This window comes from Schistocerca serialis, chromosome 2, assembly GCF_023864345.2.
Source record: "Schistocerca serialis cubense isolate TAMUIC-IGC-003099 chromosome 2, iqSchSeri2.2, whole genome shotgun sequence".
NCBI classification, from domain to species: Eukaryota; Metazoa; Arthropoda; class Insecta; order Orthoptera; family Acrididae; genus Schistocerca; species Schistocerca serialis.
This window is the reverse complement of record NC_064639.1, coordinates 713263501-713283142: the sequence shown is the minus strand read 5'-3', so window position 1 is coordinate 713283142 and position 19642 is coordinate 713263501. Positions and strand designations below refer to the sequence as shown.

The following is a 19642-nucleotide window of genomic DNA, read 5'->3' as shown; positions in this document are numbered from 1 at the left end:
GATTCCTGTAGATTTTGTAATTATCTTTTTTGTTTGTCATCTTGTGTGTTTTGGGATTGTGGTTCTTTTTTTATTGTTATATTTAGCTTGTCCCCTCCCTAAAACCCCCAATTTCCCACGCTTGTCCCGTTAGTTTGATTGTATTTTTGGAGGGAGATGTTATTGTCTTATTTATATGTATTTTCGCGTTTGTTGATGTGTGTATGTAGTGATATCACAGGCGTCATATTGTAGGCGCTTAGAATAGCCATTTCCGCCATACTGATGACATCATGGATCAAAGCAGATGGGTGGAATCTGACACTTCAGTATTCCCGTAATGATTTATAGACATTATATACATAAGCCCACATATCCAATTCACACACACCTCTATAAGACTTCCCATCATATACATCCAACAACATATTTGTGTGTTGGAGTTACTGATAAATGGAGGTAAGTACCACTACCAGACAACAGTCAGAGATGCTAATATGAAAGTACGACAAAAACTACAAAATGATGCTTTGATGTGAAACTTCAGTTTTGATATCAAAAATAACAAGAGCTCTTACATTAGTGGAATATGTTTGCCTGTAACACAGTTTTTCAGTAAAAAAAGAAATCAAAAATGAGCTTGGCAAGGGCAAAATACCTAAATTAAAATTATTCACATCTCATTAAACAACAGCTAAATTATACAGGATGTAGCATTCCTAAACCACTTTTGAGCTGTAATCAGTCATAGACTCACAAGATGCACAGTAAAAATGGATACTAAGCTAGAAATAAACCATCCCACAGACAGGCTGTCAGAAATGTGGATTATGACAATTATTTAACAGAACGGTTTGCTAGATTAAATTAAGAAAAGAGTTCAAATTCTTTGAAATATGAGATGGAAGAGGCATGGGGGAAGCGGGGGTGGGATATTATTTAACAAAACTACTTACATTGACAGTAAAATACTTTGCAGGTATGAAGAAAGTAAACAGAAAAGAAAATCTGAAATAGATTAAAGAATGGGCCATGAAAATAGGAAAACAATAGAATACACTGAATTAATGTGATCTAAGTGACTTCAAGAGCATATGAGAAATAAAATTAAAAAAATAGGTAACAGAAACAGCAAAAACAAAAGAGGTACAAAGAAAATAAGAAAGTAACCTGCAATGGGCAAAAACCACACTTCATCAGTTAAGACAGCAAACAGCACAGTAAACAACCACAAAGAAAAAACTGTACAATCATTTATATAAATGATTTGTCCAATATGATGACAAGTACTGTAGTTCCATATCAAATGCAGATGACACCGCCTTTGTTACAGTTGATAGGGCCTTGGACACACTCAAAGAGGAAAAAAAGTGCAGAACAATACTGAATATCCTGTATATGGTTTCAAGCAAATGAATTACAAACTAACCACTCTAAAACTATAAATATTCATTTCAGCCTACATAACAACTGTAGTACCTCAACTAAGGTTCTTGGCATTCATATTGATCAAAAATTAATTTGAGAAACTGACACTAAATATGTATGCAAAAAGTTAGCCAGAGTTACCTATATGCTAATTAATTAAACTTAGGACTTGAGTGACAGACCAGATACTGCTGAACTCCTATGACGACTTTTTTCACAGTACTCTCACATAAGCAGTACTGTTTTAGCACAATTCCTCTGGAGTAAAAAGAATTTTTATTTTGTAAATAAAGGTCATTACAGGCACTGCTGGAGTAAGAAACCATGTATCATGTAGATAATACATTGAAGAGTTCAAAATACTGACAGTTGCATCGCTGTTTATTGGTTCAAATGGCTCTGAGCACTATGGGACTCAACTGCTGAGGTCATAAGTCCCCTAGAACTTAGAACTACTTAAACCTAACTAACCTAAGGACAACACACACATCCATGCCCGAGGCAGGATTCGAACCTGCGACCGTAGCGGTCGCGCGGTTCCAGACTGTAGCGCCAGAACCGCTCGGCCACCAGCGGCCGGCATCGCTGTTTATTCTCAGCTGCTTGGTGTATATGACACAAAACAAAGATAGCCATAAACTTCAAGAGTATATACATAACATGTCAAAAGCAGATGATGGACATACCAATTACTAAACTTAAAAAAAAAAATAGTTACACATGCATAGGGATACAGTTATCTAAAATGTTACCATTTACAGCACAGTGTATCACTGAACATCTTCAGAAATATTACGGAAAGGTGACTTGAACAAAAATCCTTCTACACAATAGAATAATTTAAAATACATAATAAAAATGATGTACACTTCTAAAGGTGCTGTATGATATGACAACTATATCACTTTAGCTTTTCCAAAAATGTTATTGTATCGTACTGTTTTGCTTTATTTTCACAATACATTTATATTCACTGATTAACATATATCAAGCATATCTCATTTATATTTGTTAAAATGTTTCTCATTATGTATACTGTGTTATACATACTGTTTCTCTTTTTGTCATTCAGCATGACACATTTATACTCAATGATTACTAAACTTGTCCAATATGATGTTAAAAATATACGACTTATTATGCACCTATGCACTGTATGTAATCAACCAAAGAATTCTTTAAAGTCTGAACAGTTCAAGAGATGCATTATGACAACAAACAATGAATAGTGAGAGCAACAGCAGATGACGCGCATAAAGCCAACACAAGTAAGAAGAATGGAAAGGCACCTAAGGTATTGTTTCAGTAGATATGCTGGAAGATAAGTAATATTAAATGAGCTTGTAAAGTATCTCACAGAATGGCAGGGAAAGGAGACAATTTCCCAAAATGGAACAACGGTGTACCTGTTCTACTTCACAAGAAAGGGAAATTGCCAGACATAAAAGTAAAAAACATCCATCAGCCTTCTTTCCACAGTGTACAAAATATTTGCTCAACTCTGCACCAACTGCATAAAAAACAGCATTGGATTTTAATCAACAGAAGAAAATATATACTTAAAAATGAATACAACACAATGGATCACTTGCAAGCCACACTAAAATTATGGAATGAAGTAATGAACGTCAATTAAATGCTCGTTGAACTTCATGTACTAAATTTCAACAAAATCTAGTAATAGTACTTCATAAACAAGGCACTGGTTGAACCGAAGTCATTATTGTGAAGATTCTACATGTGAATGATACACCTTCCGTTATACTTTATTAGGTTAATAAGATGTGCAGGACTGAAAGAGACCGGCAAATAGATTTCAGATCATCAGAACTACTTTCTAAGGGGAGTTTACAGATTCTGAAACTGGGTAAATGAGCAGCAAATGTGTGTTAATGGAGCATGTTGATCCATCTATGTTTTGTTGATGGCCATCATTCTGCTCGCCCAAAGATGGTGAAAAGACGTTAAAAATAACACAGGAGTAACAGGGAAATGTATAGACGCAGTCCATAACATACGGTAATGCGTACAGGGGACCTTTATCCAAAAGTGACAGTTACGGGGCTACTGGTCGTGGTTGTGGTGTTGGCTTTGTTTATCATTTCTGCTACACTACAGTCAACAACTACAGGAATGCTGGGAGGATGGTGAGGTAACAAAGTGCGCATTTTTATTGCTTGAAATTCTGTGTAACATGCATGCAATGGCAAATAATTTTTTTAAATGGAAGCGTTTATATGCTTTTCGCATTACCAACCTAAATGAAACAATTACGTGAAAAACTTTAAAGATGTAGTACAGATGGGCAAAATAAAATGTACACAAAATTAAATTCAAATACACCACCATGTGCGATACACTACACTAGAAAAACAATCCTCCTACAAGACAGTGTTTATCTTTTTTTATTTTTTCTGTGAGGTAAAGATGGTGAACATCACTTCAGGAAATAGGTTTGAGGCTATGATTTAATTTTTGTTTAGTAAAGTGTACATTATTCCACGGTTACAATTGATTTGACATTGCACGATTCCGGACGTGTCTTATTTTAACATTGTGCTGGTTCATTCGTGTCACAACGAAAAACAAGTCACGGATCTTGAGTAAATGGTGTCAAGGAAATCATTGGGCACCTACTACGAGAAACTCTTACTGCAAGCAGTGTCTGTTACCAACGCGTATTAAACGTGAAAGGAACATAATTTCCGAAATGTTTTTTCAACAGGAGATATGATATACAAAGTTTGCGTCCTGCAGTTCTTAATATGTGTTATTCTCACCCTTTCCTCATCTTCCTGGCATTTTTCTATGCTGCGTTGGTAATGTCGAATGACATCGACAACCGACATTTTGTTGTAACATCTGTTTCCTTACGAGGTCAAAGTTAACTGTTTTTTGTTTCGAAGTACGACTTGACAGTCATACATTCGTCATTCTCGCGGTACAGATCGTGACCATCTACTCCATTAGGGATACATGAGAGTATACATATATATTTTTATGACGACGGTATTTTCCTCTACTTTTACGCCATAACCTTATCAAATCAGACCACCGCACAGATTTCTCCAAACATAGTTGACTCCATAGACGCTCCAATGCATAGTCAAAGGTGATCTTAACTCATAGATGTTCACATTTTCCACCCAGTTCGCACGCAGTAGAACAGGAAATAAATACTGTCCACAGTTCGGTACCGCAGTTATCGTACTCATCGAGTCTCAGTTCATTATTAGTGACCAACACCAGTAAGCCGGCGACTCTTTAAAGAGTCGAAGTCTCACATTTATAAAAGGTTTGAAATTATGTTTAAAGTTTGTTGGAAGTCGCTAACTGTTCTCACTATGAAACACTGGATGACCAGAATGAGTGTAATATGCGATCCATTTTAAGCAAAGGATATTTTTTCACGCATTTGAGTATTATGACGTCCCATCTTCTGAACTTGCTATCGCAAGAGTCTTGTCTGTTTATCGTACAATGATATAAATTTCCAAGTACATTCAGAGGTATATGTGGATACAATATTTAAAAAATTTTGTGAAGTGCATTGGTAGCTGCAACAAGCAGAAGACGTGCTTTGTTGGTGCTGCACATTTTAGCGATTTTGATCGGGATAAACTTTCGCTGCAGCGTTCCTCGTCGGCACGCCAGTGTACAAGTGTGTACAGAATCACCTAATTTAAAAACGCGTGAAATACACACGTTTATTTATATATAAAACATAACTTAGGAATTTTCCCTTGCGCGAGACCGCGTGTACAAAATGGTGTGCCGATTTAAAATTCTAAATTTGCATACCCGCATGTATTGTGATTTACTGTGAAATTTCGCACATTCACGAGTGCCGCAATAAACGAGGATTATTATCGTCAATCTTATTCTTAAACTAAATGGCGCTCTTTTAAAATATTTAGGTACAGTAGGCCTTTCCTCATTCAAAAGAAAATTTCATTGTACAATTATGTGAGAAACAAGTTAACTTGAGAATTTTCGGATGCTTACAAAACTATTTTCATAAGTTAGTGGTATGAGTGTTTTAGATATGTAATTTGTTTCGTAGCAAATCAGCAGTTCAGACAAAGAATACACCACCCAAGAATTTCATTGTATATCAACGCAAACAAACTTGTGTTTTTAGAATTCTGAGAAGCCACTATTCTCCTTTGCATAATCTATGCATAACTCGTAGCAAATCACAATTTGCGATTTAGTTACTGCAGCAGATATTCTAACTAACATATTGCGTTACATCTAGTTTTCCCTTAAGCAGGAGTAGACCTATATACTATCTGCATTTATCGTAAATTAACTCTGTCTTCGAGTTTGCCAACAACTGTAATTAACATCAAAACGTTTTTGGAAACTAGTCATTTTTACTACAGATTTTTGTGTTGCCTTAATAGAAATCTCGTTTTATGTATCTGCTTCAATTATTACAGGGAATTAGTAACTTTTATCTCAGCAGATTAAAATATAAGCAGTTAATTGTTCACTGTCTTTTAATACATCGCATCAGCCAAAATGCAGTCGCAATGTAAATCCCGTACTCAAACACAGAATGACATGGGTGACGTTTGCAAGCAGCTGGAAATCACTCTTGCTACCGTCAAACGACTGGCAGCTGCTGCAAATCAGCGTGTTGAAAGAGCTCCTGAAAGTCATATACCTCAGGTATCTATACCAGAGATACTTCATGTACTATCCTCTCCAGTGGATACTATTTCCCCTGCATAAAGCACAGGATCTATCATTACTCATCCATTTCACTCCGAGTGGCATGTCGGTGGTAGATCTAGGCGTCCTGAACAATGTGGATGGGGACCAGGGAGGACTCAGGGTTTTGTACTGATCCCCCTAACCAACAAGTTTGAGGTGCTGTCTTTCACTGAAACTGAAAATGTGCCAATGAGACTCGCTGCACCTATTTTGGGGAAACCTATTTTGTCCAGTGTAAGGAGGAGGCAAACGCAAAACAGTAGGGGTCTATTAATTGCCAGGAGTTCAAACATTCAGCAATTGACGGTAGCTCTTATTAAAATGGCAGCAATTGTAGGAAAGGACACCAGGTGCACTCTGTATGTTTGCCTTAGGGTCCCATTCAACATGTTGAAGATGCTGTTCCAGCAGCCATTGAGGGAAGAGGATGCAATAAAGTGTGATTGTGGCCCTTTGGTTGTGTGTCGAGTAGAGTGACTGAACCACAGATTTTGTCCATCCTGTGAGAAGCTAGGCTGTGACTTCGTGGACTTGCACCATAGGGTTGAGAACTGTAGGGTGCACTAGACATCAGAGGTTGCTATTCAGGTGGCTGACTGTGTGTGGGATGAACACAAGTGCTTTTTGGATTAGATGACTCTCCATCCAATTCATATAACCATAGTTGTAGGAAACCAAGAAGTACCACAAGTGAGAGTATTACAATTCTAATGATAATTTACCGAAGCATTTGCAACATAGTGCCAGAGTTTGAAGTGTTCGTGAAGAGCGGTGAAGTTTACATAATACTAGGTACAGAAAGTTGGTTGAAACCTAAAATTGACAAAAGTGAAATTTTTGTGGGAAGTTTAAGTGTACATCAGAAGGATAGGCAAAAGGGAAATAGAAGTGGTGTATTTGTTCCTGTAGAGAAGATCCACCAAGATAGAAACTGAAGCTGCGTGTGAGATTGTTTGGGCAAGACTCCGTATCAGGGGTGGGCATAAAATGATAATTGGATCCTTCTGTCACCCACCAGAGTCATCGCTTGATGTATCAGAAAACATTAGAGAAAGCCTCAGTTCGCTTATACATAAGTTCGCCAATCATACTGTAATCATCAGTGAAGACTTTAATCATCCAACAATTAATTGGGAAAATTACAGTTTTGTTAATGGTGGGCATGATAAGACATCTGAAAACTACCTAGAACAGATAGTTAGGAACCATACCCATGCTGCAAATATACTGGATCTAGTGGCAACAAACAGACCTGACCTCTCTGTGGATGTTCACATCGCAACTGGTATCAGTGACCATTATGTGGTTGTGGCAACAATGATTACCAAAGTACAAAGGAAAACTGTAAACTAAATAAAAAATCAGCATTCTCAAATCTCAATGAGGAACTTGAAATTTTCAGCACTGGGCAGGGCATGTAGAGGAACTCTGGCTCAGGTTTAAAAGAATAGTTGACCATGCACTGGATAGATATGTACCCAGTTGAAAAGTTCATAACGGGAGGAAATCTCCATGGTATACAGTCACTGTAATGAAACTTCTAAAGAAACAAAGATAAATGCATAATAAGTGGAAAACAAAGCTAGGGCTATAGATAGAGATATGCTGAATGAAATGCGCTTGGCTGTCTAGAGAGCAATGCACAATGCCTTCAATGACTGCTGTAGCCGAATATTGTCAAGTTATCTTTTACAGAACCCAAAGAAATTATGGTCGTATATAAAGACTATTAGTGGCACCAAAGTTAGGTGTCCAGTCCCTAGCAAACGAGACAGGAAATTGAGGGTAGGAAAGCAAAACCTGAAATACTTAACTCCATTTTCAAACGAACTCCATTTACTAACGAAAATCCAAAATAAGTGCCCCAGTTTAATTCTGGTAGCACTGAAAAGATACATGATATAAGTATTAGTGGCATTGGCGCTGAGAAACAGCTGAAATGGTTAAGACTGAATTATGTTCCAGGGCCCCATCGAATCCCTGTCAAATTCTATATTTAATTTGCGGTTGAGTTAGTCCCACTTCTAACAATAATCTATCGTAGATCCCTTGAACAAAAGACTGTGCCCATTTCTTAGAAAGAGACACATATCATGTCAGTCTACAAGAAGTGTAGTAGAAGTGTTTCACAAAACCACTGTTGAGTATCCATAATACTGATTTGTTGTAGAATCGTAGAACATATTTGAGCTCAAACATAATGAGGTATCTCGAACAGAAATACCTAATCAATGCCAACCAGCTTTAATTTCGAAAACATCGATCATGTGGAACCCAACTCACTTACTTCTTGCATGACATACTGAAATCTTTGGATCAAGGCAATCAGGTGTTCATATGTATGATCATAGAGGGTGTCAAGTGAAATTTGTGACTGGATTGAGGACAGTTAGATAGGGAGAACACAGCACGTTATGTTGTATAGAGGGTCACGGTCAGATGTAGAAGAAACTTCCAGTGTGCCCCAGGGAAGTATGTTGGGACCCTTGCTGTTCATGTTGTATATTAATCACCTTGCAGACAAGATTAATAGTAAAATCAGGCTTCTTGCAGATGATACATTTATCTATAATGACATATTGCCTGAAAGAAGCTGCATAAGTATTCAGTCAGATCTTCATAAGACTTCAAAGTGGTACAGAAACTGGAAATTTACTCTAAATGTTCAGAGAAGTACATTTTTGCATTTCACAAAAACGAAAAAAAACGTAGTTTCCTATGACTATAACATCAATGAGTCACTGCTGGAATCGGGCAACACATACAAATACCTGGGTGTAACAGTTTATCGGGATATGAAATGGAATTTTCGCATAAGTTAAGTTGTGGGTAAAGCAGGTGGTAGACTTCCATTTATTGGTGAAATACTGGGGAAGTGCAGTCAATCTTCAAAGAAGATAGCTTACAAATCACTTGTGTGATCGGTTCTAGTATATTACTCAAGTGTTTGAAACATTTACCACATAGGACTAATGGGGGATATTGAACATATACAGAAGAGGGCAACACGAATGGCCACAGGTCTGTTTCAGACATGGGAAAGTGTCACAGAGATGCTGAAGGAAGTGAACTGGAAAAATTCTTGAAGATAAATGTAAACTATCCTTAGAAAGTCCATTAACAAAGTTACCAGAGCCGGCTTTAAGTGATTACTCCAGTAATATACTACAAACCCCTACATATCACTCATATAAGGATCAGGAACATGAGATTAGAATAATTACTGCATGGACAGAGGCATTTAAACAATCATTCTTCCCACACTCTGTACGTGAATGGAACAGGAAGAAACCCTGAAACTGGTACAATGGGACATACCCTCTGTGATGTACCTCGTGGTTGTAAGCAGAGTATAGATCTAGATGTGATAGATGTGGTTAGGAATTAAGTTATAATTTAAAACGTCAAGCCTTATGCCAGAGTTTTACTGCAAGAGGATCCAACATGTAGTAAGCAATGAACTTTTTCCTTTCATCTTTTTTTTGGTTAGGGGATTTCAGCGAGGAAAAGTTTGCTAAAGGTTTCAAAATATGTATAAAGTTTGTACGAAGTCGCTAAGTGCTCTCATTCTCAAACACTGGATGAATGTAATTTGAGTAATTGTCATATTGACTTTGCTAACTGTAAGACTTGACTGTGTTAAACCTTTAACACACAATTATATCTCTTTATGAGTAGTTTATGACAGACTTTTAAGTTCAGTAAAAAATTATATGAAATATTGAAAATCAAATTGCGTTTGCCCCTGGAAGGCGTTAGATAGGCAAATTGCAACTGAGACTGTGAATCATGAACGATGAACCAGATTGGCTAGTTTGTAAAATAGATACTTGTGTTACAGGGTTTTGTTCATTAAGCACTGTATATACATTACAAAATAGAATCTTTGAAGCCGCATAACGACTTAAAGCGTTAACTAACAGATATAACTACCTATCATAAACTATTTGTGTTGCCTGAATTTACAATAAAGTGTCATCAGTTTGCTATAGTTGGGCCAACTACACTAATGGAAAATGGAAATGGCGCATTCTTAGCTGTAGACAAGAAAATTTCGAATCCACAGAGATAGATACTGAAGTTGCGTGTGAAATCATCTGTGCAAAGCTCAGTGTCAAGGGCAGACATAAACTTATAACTCGGTCCTCCTATAGCCAACCAGATTCATCCACAGTTGTAACAAAAAATTTTAGAGCGAACTTCAGCTTGCTAGTGGCACAATTTTCATCCCAACCAAAGACCATCAACTCTCTTCCCACAATAGTCAACACAGGAGCTCATTCAAGATCATCCTGCAGACACTTATTTAAAGAGCTAGGGATCTTCACTGTAGCCCCACAGTATATAAATTCACTTATGAAATTTGTTATTAACAATCCGAACTAATTCAAAAGTAATAGCAGTGTACATGGCTACAACACTGGGATAAAGGATGATCTTCACTACTCAAGGTTAAATCTAACTTTAGCTCAGAAGGGGGTAAATTATGCTGCCACAAAAGTCTTTGATTATTTACCTAATAGCATTAAAAGTCTGACAGACAGTCATATAGCATTTAAAAGGAAATTAAAAGAATTTCTGAATGGCAACTCCTTCCACTCATTAGATGAATTTTTGGATATAATAAGTGAGTAATTTCCCCACCCCCACACAAAAAAATTTAAAATATTAAGTGTCACGCAATATTTTGTGTAATGTAATATCTTGTATAAACACCTTTTATTAACATGACACGTTCCACATCATTACAAAGTATCGTATTCATGATCTATGGAACAAGTACTAATCTAATCTACAGCTTTCACTAGAAAAAAGTCTCATAGGATTCTGTTTTTTTAATATTTTTATAGCCTAACAAATGCTTGGTTTCAAGCAACATAACCCTGGTTTATTATATTCCTAAGAACTACAGCCAAAAATTTAGACACAAGAAATGTATGCTTTGTGATAGGTTTAAGTTATCAGGTGTCTACTGCATCCCTTGTTAACAACGTGATGCCATGTGTTACCTGATCATGAGATTATCACACTTGGTCTCCTGTGACCATTGTCTGAAACATACAGTGATATTACAATAAACTAGTACAGTGGTGACTAACGAAAACGCATTATACTGTGAATGATTTCAACATTGTTGTGAGTATACTATTAAGTGTTTCATCATGTGCTCGTGAAATACAGCGATAAATCTCATGATAAGCCAATTGAAGTGCCTCATTCCCATGTGCAATAATACTGTGGTCAACTAACATACAGGCAAAACCAGCAGAAGCTTTTCAACTCGGTTTAAAGAGCAAACAAATTTCATGGATTCAGGATCAGCACTAAGTCCGCATTTACATAACAGATGACACACATACACAGAAGTATGCAAATTATATATTTGGAGAATAAGTGCAACAACTTAATATTTTAGAAGACATAGCGATTTTCAGAGCCTTGCAAAAATCTCCTGAGCTCACTTTACATGCGCAGACAGAACTGAAACATAGTAATATTTCAGGAAATGTTGACCACCTAATCATATAGCACATTTTCATAGTTTTCGACAGCGAACTTTGCTGCTTGTAAAATTGTTATATACTCATAAATTCTCCACTGCTTTTCAAATTGCATAGAATAATATTCATTATAAAAATTAAATACTCTGCATCATACAGAATTTACTGTATTAGTTTTACATCCATGCACCATCCATATTTTATATCACCTGCTGATTTGAACTGTAATCTATTTTTATGTACAACGCCTCTCCCTCTTTCACACTTCACCACTTGGTGCACTATGCTCTGTTCATCATAAGAATAAATGTGATGTAAACAAACACAAATGCAATGATTGGTAGAAGCAGTAGACTGGTGTTATTATGTTCTAGGAAGTAGGTCCTACTTATATATTGGATGTCTTATTACTAAGTTATGTTAAATGAAACTTTAAGATATTCTAATGTATTAACAGCCATCTACAGTTTTCTTAATCACAGTTTAGTTATGTAGTTTTTATTTCAACCATCGTGTACAGTCACTGTCTCTGTATTGTTGTAATTTGATTGTCGCGCTGTTAATAGGCAGTATGAAAATGGTTGAGTCTGCTTCCTGCTCCGTAGTGAAATACACATGTTGAACCTAGTTACAAATTGCCAAGATATGGGTTGCTCTTAACGTTTTTCATAAATTTATAAAAAAAAATCGGCTTTGAAGTTTTTTAAAAGACTGTGTTTGATAGAGTTGACATACAAATGGTCGTTTGATGCATAGCGGAATCAGTAGCCTAGTAGACTGATGATGATGATGTCGTGTGATGAGGGCCCCCCGTCGGGTAGACCGCTCGCCTGGTGCAAGTCTTTCGATTTGACGCCACTTCGACGACTTGCGCGTCGATGGCGATGAAATGATGATGATTAGGACAACACAACACCCAGTCCCTGAGCGGAGAAAATCTCCGACCCAGTCGGGAATCGAACCTGGGCCCTTAGGATTGACAGTCTGTCGCGCTGACCACGCAGCTACCGGGGGCGGACAGCCTAGTAGACTAATAATCTGGAGGAGTTCGTGGATTGCTGGTTCAAATCTTGCCCTGGTCATCCTTTTCCTTTCACTCAATGCGAAATACCTACATCTCGTAACTGTGAAATTCATCACCGTTTTTTGTGAATAATGCATGTCTTCTTCTATCTAATTAAATATTGCACGCGAAATTCCTGTGTTTATTTCAAATATAAATTCTTAATAGCGATATTTTATGAAAGATTGTTAATAAAGGTTACTTAAACTAAGAAAATATAACAACTTAATTTTTAGGATAAAAATGAAAAAAACCAAATACTCTTTATTTGGATTATGCCCATTGCTTTATACCACAGATATAGTCTCACAAGAACCAGAGCCATAAGAGTAGTAGGAACATGAGAAACAATCGTTTTCATGTCATCGAGCTCACCATGCAAACGTTGCATTTTTTACATTTGCCACTGTATCAGTACAATATGAATCCAACAGAACTGATCTGCAGCCAAGTTGAGGTACTTGGCGCCAGAATTAACAAGCCCCTTTAAGCTGCCAGACGTAATGGAACTAATGCACACAGCTTTTTCACATTTCACTGCCATAAACTGGCAGGATATGCTCGTAGAACGGCACACCATAAAAGAAGAGGAGAAAATGCGGCGCTTGGGTGGCTATGTGGTCTCTGTTGTTGATCTACTCCTTATCTACACAGCGGGTGATAGTTCCACAGCTGAAATGTATTTCTCGGATTCGGATAGGATAAGACCTAGGAGATTTCCAGGCGACCGACTGTAATTAATACCTTCAGTGGCTTCAGTAATCAGTAGGTTGAAATCCCTGCAGTATCATTTGCATCACACATAGCTCGCTCAGAAAACTTACCCTGTGTTTAAAATAGGAATTTTCATCATTCTTGTTTGTAATTGGAATACTACGCTAAGTGAGAACGAGAGAATTATATGCTTTCTGTCTGGTCACTCAAGAAGCATGCAGTAGTGCTGGGTTTTGCCGAATATTACTTCATTCTCTTTAAAAATTAAATGATCTTGGAAGCTATATTGTTTCTCTGCTCATCTCTTTTTTCATCTGAACTGCAACTGCTCACATCATTGCAGATTAACTAGACCAGCTAGCTGGCCAATGCTGTCCAAGTTAAATGCACGAGTAAAGCTGTTGTCCTGCATTATCGCTCAGTTCATGTGCGTGTAATACAGCATAAAACGTATCTTTATTATCATACTTGACTACCGGACACAGTTTGGCTTCTAGTCCACGTGAAACGAAATCCAGTGAGATTTAGGCAAACGTGGAACAATACGTGGAGTAATGTTTGCATTAGGTTTATTCTTATGATGAACTCGGTACAGTCACACTTTCTCTAGCGCCGTCTCGCTGGGTTTTTGGACTCCACGGACAGTGTACTTTTCTTCATGGCTGTTTGCATAGGGCTCTAGCTATTTTAGTGTTCCTTATGGCTCTGCCCACATCGCCTCCAGCTTATAATATGGTATTTTTTTGGGGCAGCCATATATGTATTTATTGGAGCTATTATCGTAACAGATAATTTGCGTTAAGGTGATGACCAAAAGAGCAGTTTTATTTTTTGTCGATTTCAGTCAGAATTCGCCGGCCGTTGTGGCCGAGCGGTTCTAGGCGCTTCAGTTTGGAACCGCGCCACTGCTACGGTAGCAAGTTCGAATTCTGCCTTGGGCATGGATGTGTGTGATGTCCTTAGGTTAGTTTAGTTTAAGTAGTTCTAAGTTCTAGAGGACTGATGACCTCAGATGTTAAGTCCTATAGTGCTAAAAGCCATCAGTCAGAATTCTATTGAAAACTATCGTGTCTCCTCTGCTCTTTTAGCCATTTCTTGTCCTAATTAATGATCCAAGGCAGATCAAAGTTGACAACGCATTTCTCAGGATGGTGATTAACGATTACCAGGCTTTATCAGAAATTGAGGTAACCGGTTTCTAAAATTTCGTACATCTGTTGGAGACTTAGTACAATATTCTGATGAGGAAGAGGCTCCGTCAAATGATTGATGAAGCATATGAGCACAACAAAACGATGTCATGGCCAAGATATCTGCTGCTCAGCACATATCGTTGACAACAGACATGTGGACGTCTTTGACCACTGAACTGTACATAGTAGTGATGTGTCATTTCATAGATGATACTTGACCTTACAAAGCCTGTCGTTGAATACTGTATGTTTCGCGGATGCTAACACATCCTCTCAAATCGCAATATCATTTTTGGAAACCACAAATGAAAGGAATCTAAATGGTAAAGTGACAAATACAATAACTGACAATGCTGGAAACATGAAAGCTGCCACCACGGCATCGAAGGCATTCAGCATTTGTCTTGTTTCGACCATACAGTAAATCTCGTGGTACGCTTTATCTGACGTTCGTGATGTACAAGAATATCGAATTGTTAGCTTTTTTAAATCTAGTCTTTAGCAAGGGAGTAGCTAGAGATAGTAGAGTGTCAGTTGCAAAAACCATGTCACAAATTGGTTGAAGAAGCACCTCTGCAATGCTTACTCACGTATATGAACAAAGATAGTGTGTTGCTGCTACATTAGCTTGTTTCTGAAACATCTCAGAATTACTAGTTATAATTTTACTGATATTTAAAAAATAGTGTTATTAAACTTTTAAATCAATTCTGCTGCAATGCAGCATGGAAAATTTTAACTTCCTTAGTAATTAATTATCATTCCGCCATCCAGCATCAGACCCCCATCAGACCCATGAGAAAGTTGACTAACCGCATTGTTTAGAGGCCAGTGACCGATCTGAAAGTCACCCACTTTGCATAATAACCTTGCCCAGATACTGATAGAAAAGATTGATAAAAGAGACCTCAGGGATGCTGAAATAAAAGTTTGATAAAGTAAATGCCTATTGAACATTACTAGCGTTCAGCTGCGCCACCAAACAATTCGTCGCCAACCCTCCCTCGCTGCAGCCTGAAAAAGTCCTAAAATGCGACATAATAAATTGAGAAATGGCATTAATCGAAGAGAAAAGAAGGTTCTTAATTCAAACAGGCTTTTATAATAAAATTAACGTAATTATGTAACCATAAGTTACAGTTATGAGAGCGATATTTACATTTTATGAAACAGCCATCGAAAACAACGAGAAACAGAGAGAGAGAGAGAGAGACAGCTCATAAGCTCCTGCTTTTATATAGTCAAAAACATATTACAGCGACTCCTTTCAACTTGTTTTACAGAGCAATATGTAAACATTTTTCTGGAACATTCTTTATCAGAACAGAACAAAAATACATTCCCTACATTAAATCATGACCTTTTCTGCTTACTTTACAGATTTATTTACACAGAGAAAAATTTATTCTTCCTTAATTAACATTTGGAGCATATTCTACTATTTAATCAGAAAGTAACATTTCATAGTGCTTCTTGTGACCCAGTTGAAAATTTGAGGCATAATCTTGTTCAACAGGTTGTAGTAATCCAGCTACACACAGACTACAAAATTAGGACCTAACCTGCTGTGTTATCTAGTTCAGTTATGAATCAAGTCATATGTAGTGATCATGACTCAGCCCTGCCACTAAATTTTCGCCAAACTACCATAAAACACTGAGTCAGTCCTGCTCATTGCAAATCTGATGTGGTGTAAAAGAAAGCACTCTCTGATTTCTACTAACAAAAGTTTTACCATTTTGCCTACCATTTACCGCTGCATACATAGTTAAGTACTCTACAACTGCCTGCATATATGATTATGATGATGTGGCAACAGGGCATTTACTTCTAAGTGAAGACAGAGTGTTCAGTCGGACGCTTGTTATTGTGTTTGATTTGATTTAATTTTACCAGGGGAGCTGTGCTGTTCAGAAAAGTTAGATTAAAGGATCCATGGCTCTTGCTGTGTAAGTAGCTTGAAAATCCTCTTCTTAGCGTTGGATTTTCGTAGTGCAGAGCCAATCAAAGTATGCCATGAATAATAAGCCTAATATATCCACATCTGAGGCCATATTATATAATCTTGTAGTTCCTCTTGCATCGTCCAGTTCACAAGATGTGTGCATTATGCCTTCTAGCCACCCATTGGTTCATGCCACTTAGGAGCCTTACAGTTCGACCACCAGATCCATCTTTTCTATTCCCATCTAGCCAGTTCTGTCCAAGTCTTACATGATTACAAACCTACTTTCACAATGCATGAACCGGTATTACAAGTAAAGTTTTAACATTTCCATTCTTTTACACTATGTTACTTTTGAAATTACATCCATAGACTAATTACAATTACATAAATAGTCATAAATAATGAATAAAACATTCACACAGATGTTATATCAAAGAGCTTGGTGATACAGAAGTCACATTAAGCAAAAACAGACAAAGAAGTTAAATACGATAGGCATAGGTCATGTCGATAATCGTGTTTCAGTCTGATTTTAAGACCTTCATTTTTATTACTGAATAGTTATGCACAAAAATATTCATCCAATAGATGTGTGACAATTTATATGTTTCTCATTGAAAGAGTACACCAGAAGTGCTTCATGGTAGTTTGTTAATTGTTTTACCCTGGAGTTTCTAATGCTAGTCTAATGTATTTCATTTAAAGGACAATGTTTTTGCAGTTACAATTGCAGTATCTTTTTCAGAGGGCATATTTCTTGCTTAAGTACATGTCAAAAAATTTCATTCTTTGTAAGAAATGGTAAAATTATATATTTTGTTTAAAACTATGTAAATATGGCCTGTCTAACATCATCATAGTATGTGATCTATAGTAAAAAAACACTTCTGGTACTAACAACAGTAATATTGCAACATTTGTGGTGATTTTTAACAAAACTATCAGTCAAACGTTCCTCGAAATATATTACGTGTCTCTGAACTCAACTTAGGAAGAAACCACTTCTATTTTGTTATTAGAGATGACTTACGAAAAAGGTTGCAAATGAGAATTTTGTTTCTTGATCATGTACTAGAACAAACAGGTAAAAAATTAACAGCTTTTAATCACCTTGAAATCAAGACCGAATGCATCACGTGAAATAAGGATAAAAATAGTTAGAAACAAAATAAATCACATTAAATAAACTGTAATTACGGAGGAAAACATGAAAGAAGATCAGGGTTTAAATTTCCTTCAACACTGAGGTCATCAGAGTCGAAGCACAATCTCAGATTCTTTTGTTAAGGATATGGAAGGAAAGTGGAGGGCGTTTCAAAGGAACCATCTTATCATTTGCCTGCAGTAGTTTAGGGGAATCACAGAAAACCTAAATCTGGATGGCCAGAGGTGGATTGGAACTATCATCCTCCTGTCTAGTGTGCTGATCACTGTGCAGCCTCATTCACTCTGTAACAGGAATAAATTACAGGGGGGAGAACTGTGTGTAGATAGAACCAACAAACGTCGCTATATCAGGGGAGCATGAATTAATTTAAGTATAAAATTCACCTTCCATTCTTTGAAGTAATGATTGGAGTAAATATTCAACAGGTTATTTACTCTGGAAGACATTACAAAAATAGATTATGTAAATTTCCACGTCCATAAAGTACAATTTGTTCGGAAATCGAAAATAGAGATCGATAGCACACATACGATATAAACTGTGTACACCATGACTTGCGTGTTCAACATACTGGTACTGTGTTTTGTTTACCCATGTTTTTTAAAGAAAATTTCAAGAGTTATTTGTAGAACTATTGAGTGTAAGCGTAAGATGGTAGAAGGAAAAGAAACACTCTTTAGTTTTGAAAAGTTGACTGATACAGTGAATTATAGTTTCTGGAAATTTATCACTGAAGTGTATCTAAAACGTGAGATACTGGAGAACCGACTTATATTCTGGAAGGTTACTTGAACTTCAGTAAAACTGCAAAAGCTGTTAATCGACGATTATTCACATAACTGGTTTCACTGCATTAAACAGCATCTTCAAGTGATAAGTAGTGTCACATAAGGTTCGTTTGGGATACAGTTGCAACTGTTGGAGCACGCGAATGCGTTCGACACTGGCGTTCTCCCAGTTCCTGTGATTTGTAACTGGGTGTCAGCTGTTCGAGTAACGGCCATTGGACGGTTGAAACTAATTTCAACTGATCAGAGGAATCTTTTCTGACTGGCTCCAAAATCCTTAATAAGCCTGCTCCAAATAGATCAACACAAGCATGCTATTGCTTTTTGTGTTCAGTCTCGTAGCTTCCTCATTGAAGAAAACAAATACTAGGTTTCTTCTAGCCTTATAAAGGAACTGTATATAAACAAACCTTGTGAAAATTTAGGACATTCTAGTGTAATTTTATTCCCTTGAGCTATTTTTCTGTAGAAATGTGTTGCATATATAAAGTGTGATCTATTAAAATAAACAGGATCTCACTATCCTCTGTCAACATCACTTTCTCTTCCATACAAGGATCCAATCATAGGATCCGATAATTGGGTGTCACACACTACTCTCATTGCTAGAACTGACATTGCACATGAAGTTGCCTCACTTTAGAGTGCAGGTGGCATAGGTAGAAATAAGCATGCTATGCTGTTAGACATACATTAGTCAAACTAAACTGCATACCAGTTACATAGCCAGCGAAATACTGCAGCCACTCCTTGCCAACTAAACCAACGATAATTTTTCTTCAAATTAGATAATTTCTAGCATTTATAACGCCTGGGCATTTACTACATTGTAGCTTATTAACATTGGTGCTAATTATGTGTAAAGTATTGTCAATCAGCAACAAAATTTGTGTTACCAAAACCAATGAGACAGGTTTATCATTTTTTATCATACATATTTAATCGAAATAAGTAAGAAAATGGATGTTAACGAGGAGAGTGACGTCAGGAATAATTAAGAATGTCTTCTATTAACATTTTGTATCACTGTTTTGCCCAGAAGCGACATCCACAAATTGGGAAGTTGAAACGTTTAACTCAATTTCTTTAATCATAATCGATGTTTTTGGAAAGCCCACAACTGTCATTCATTCATCAAATA

General features: G+C 36.9%; 1 protein-coding gene across 1 annotated transcript in view; it reads right to left on the bottom strand.

Annotated features, from left to right (window-relative positions):
• LOC126457896 (transcription elongation factor B polypeptide 3) overlaps positions 1 to 4490 on the bottom strand; it is a 163852-nt gene extending 159362 nt beyond the window's left edge. Inside the window, exon 1 of the mRNA XM_050094568.1 lies at positions 4188 to 4490. Within this exon, the coding sequence (XP_049950525.1) occupies positions 4188 to 4256 (69 nt within the window). The 5' untranslated portion in view covers positions 4257 to 4490. The remainder of the gene's footprint in view (positions 1 to 4187) is intronic.
• Between the last annotated feature and the right edge of the window lie 15152 nt (positions 4491 to 19642).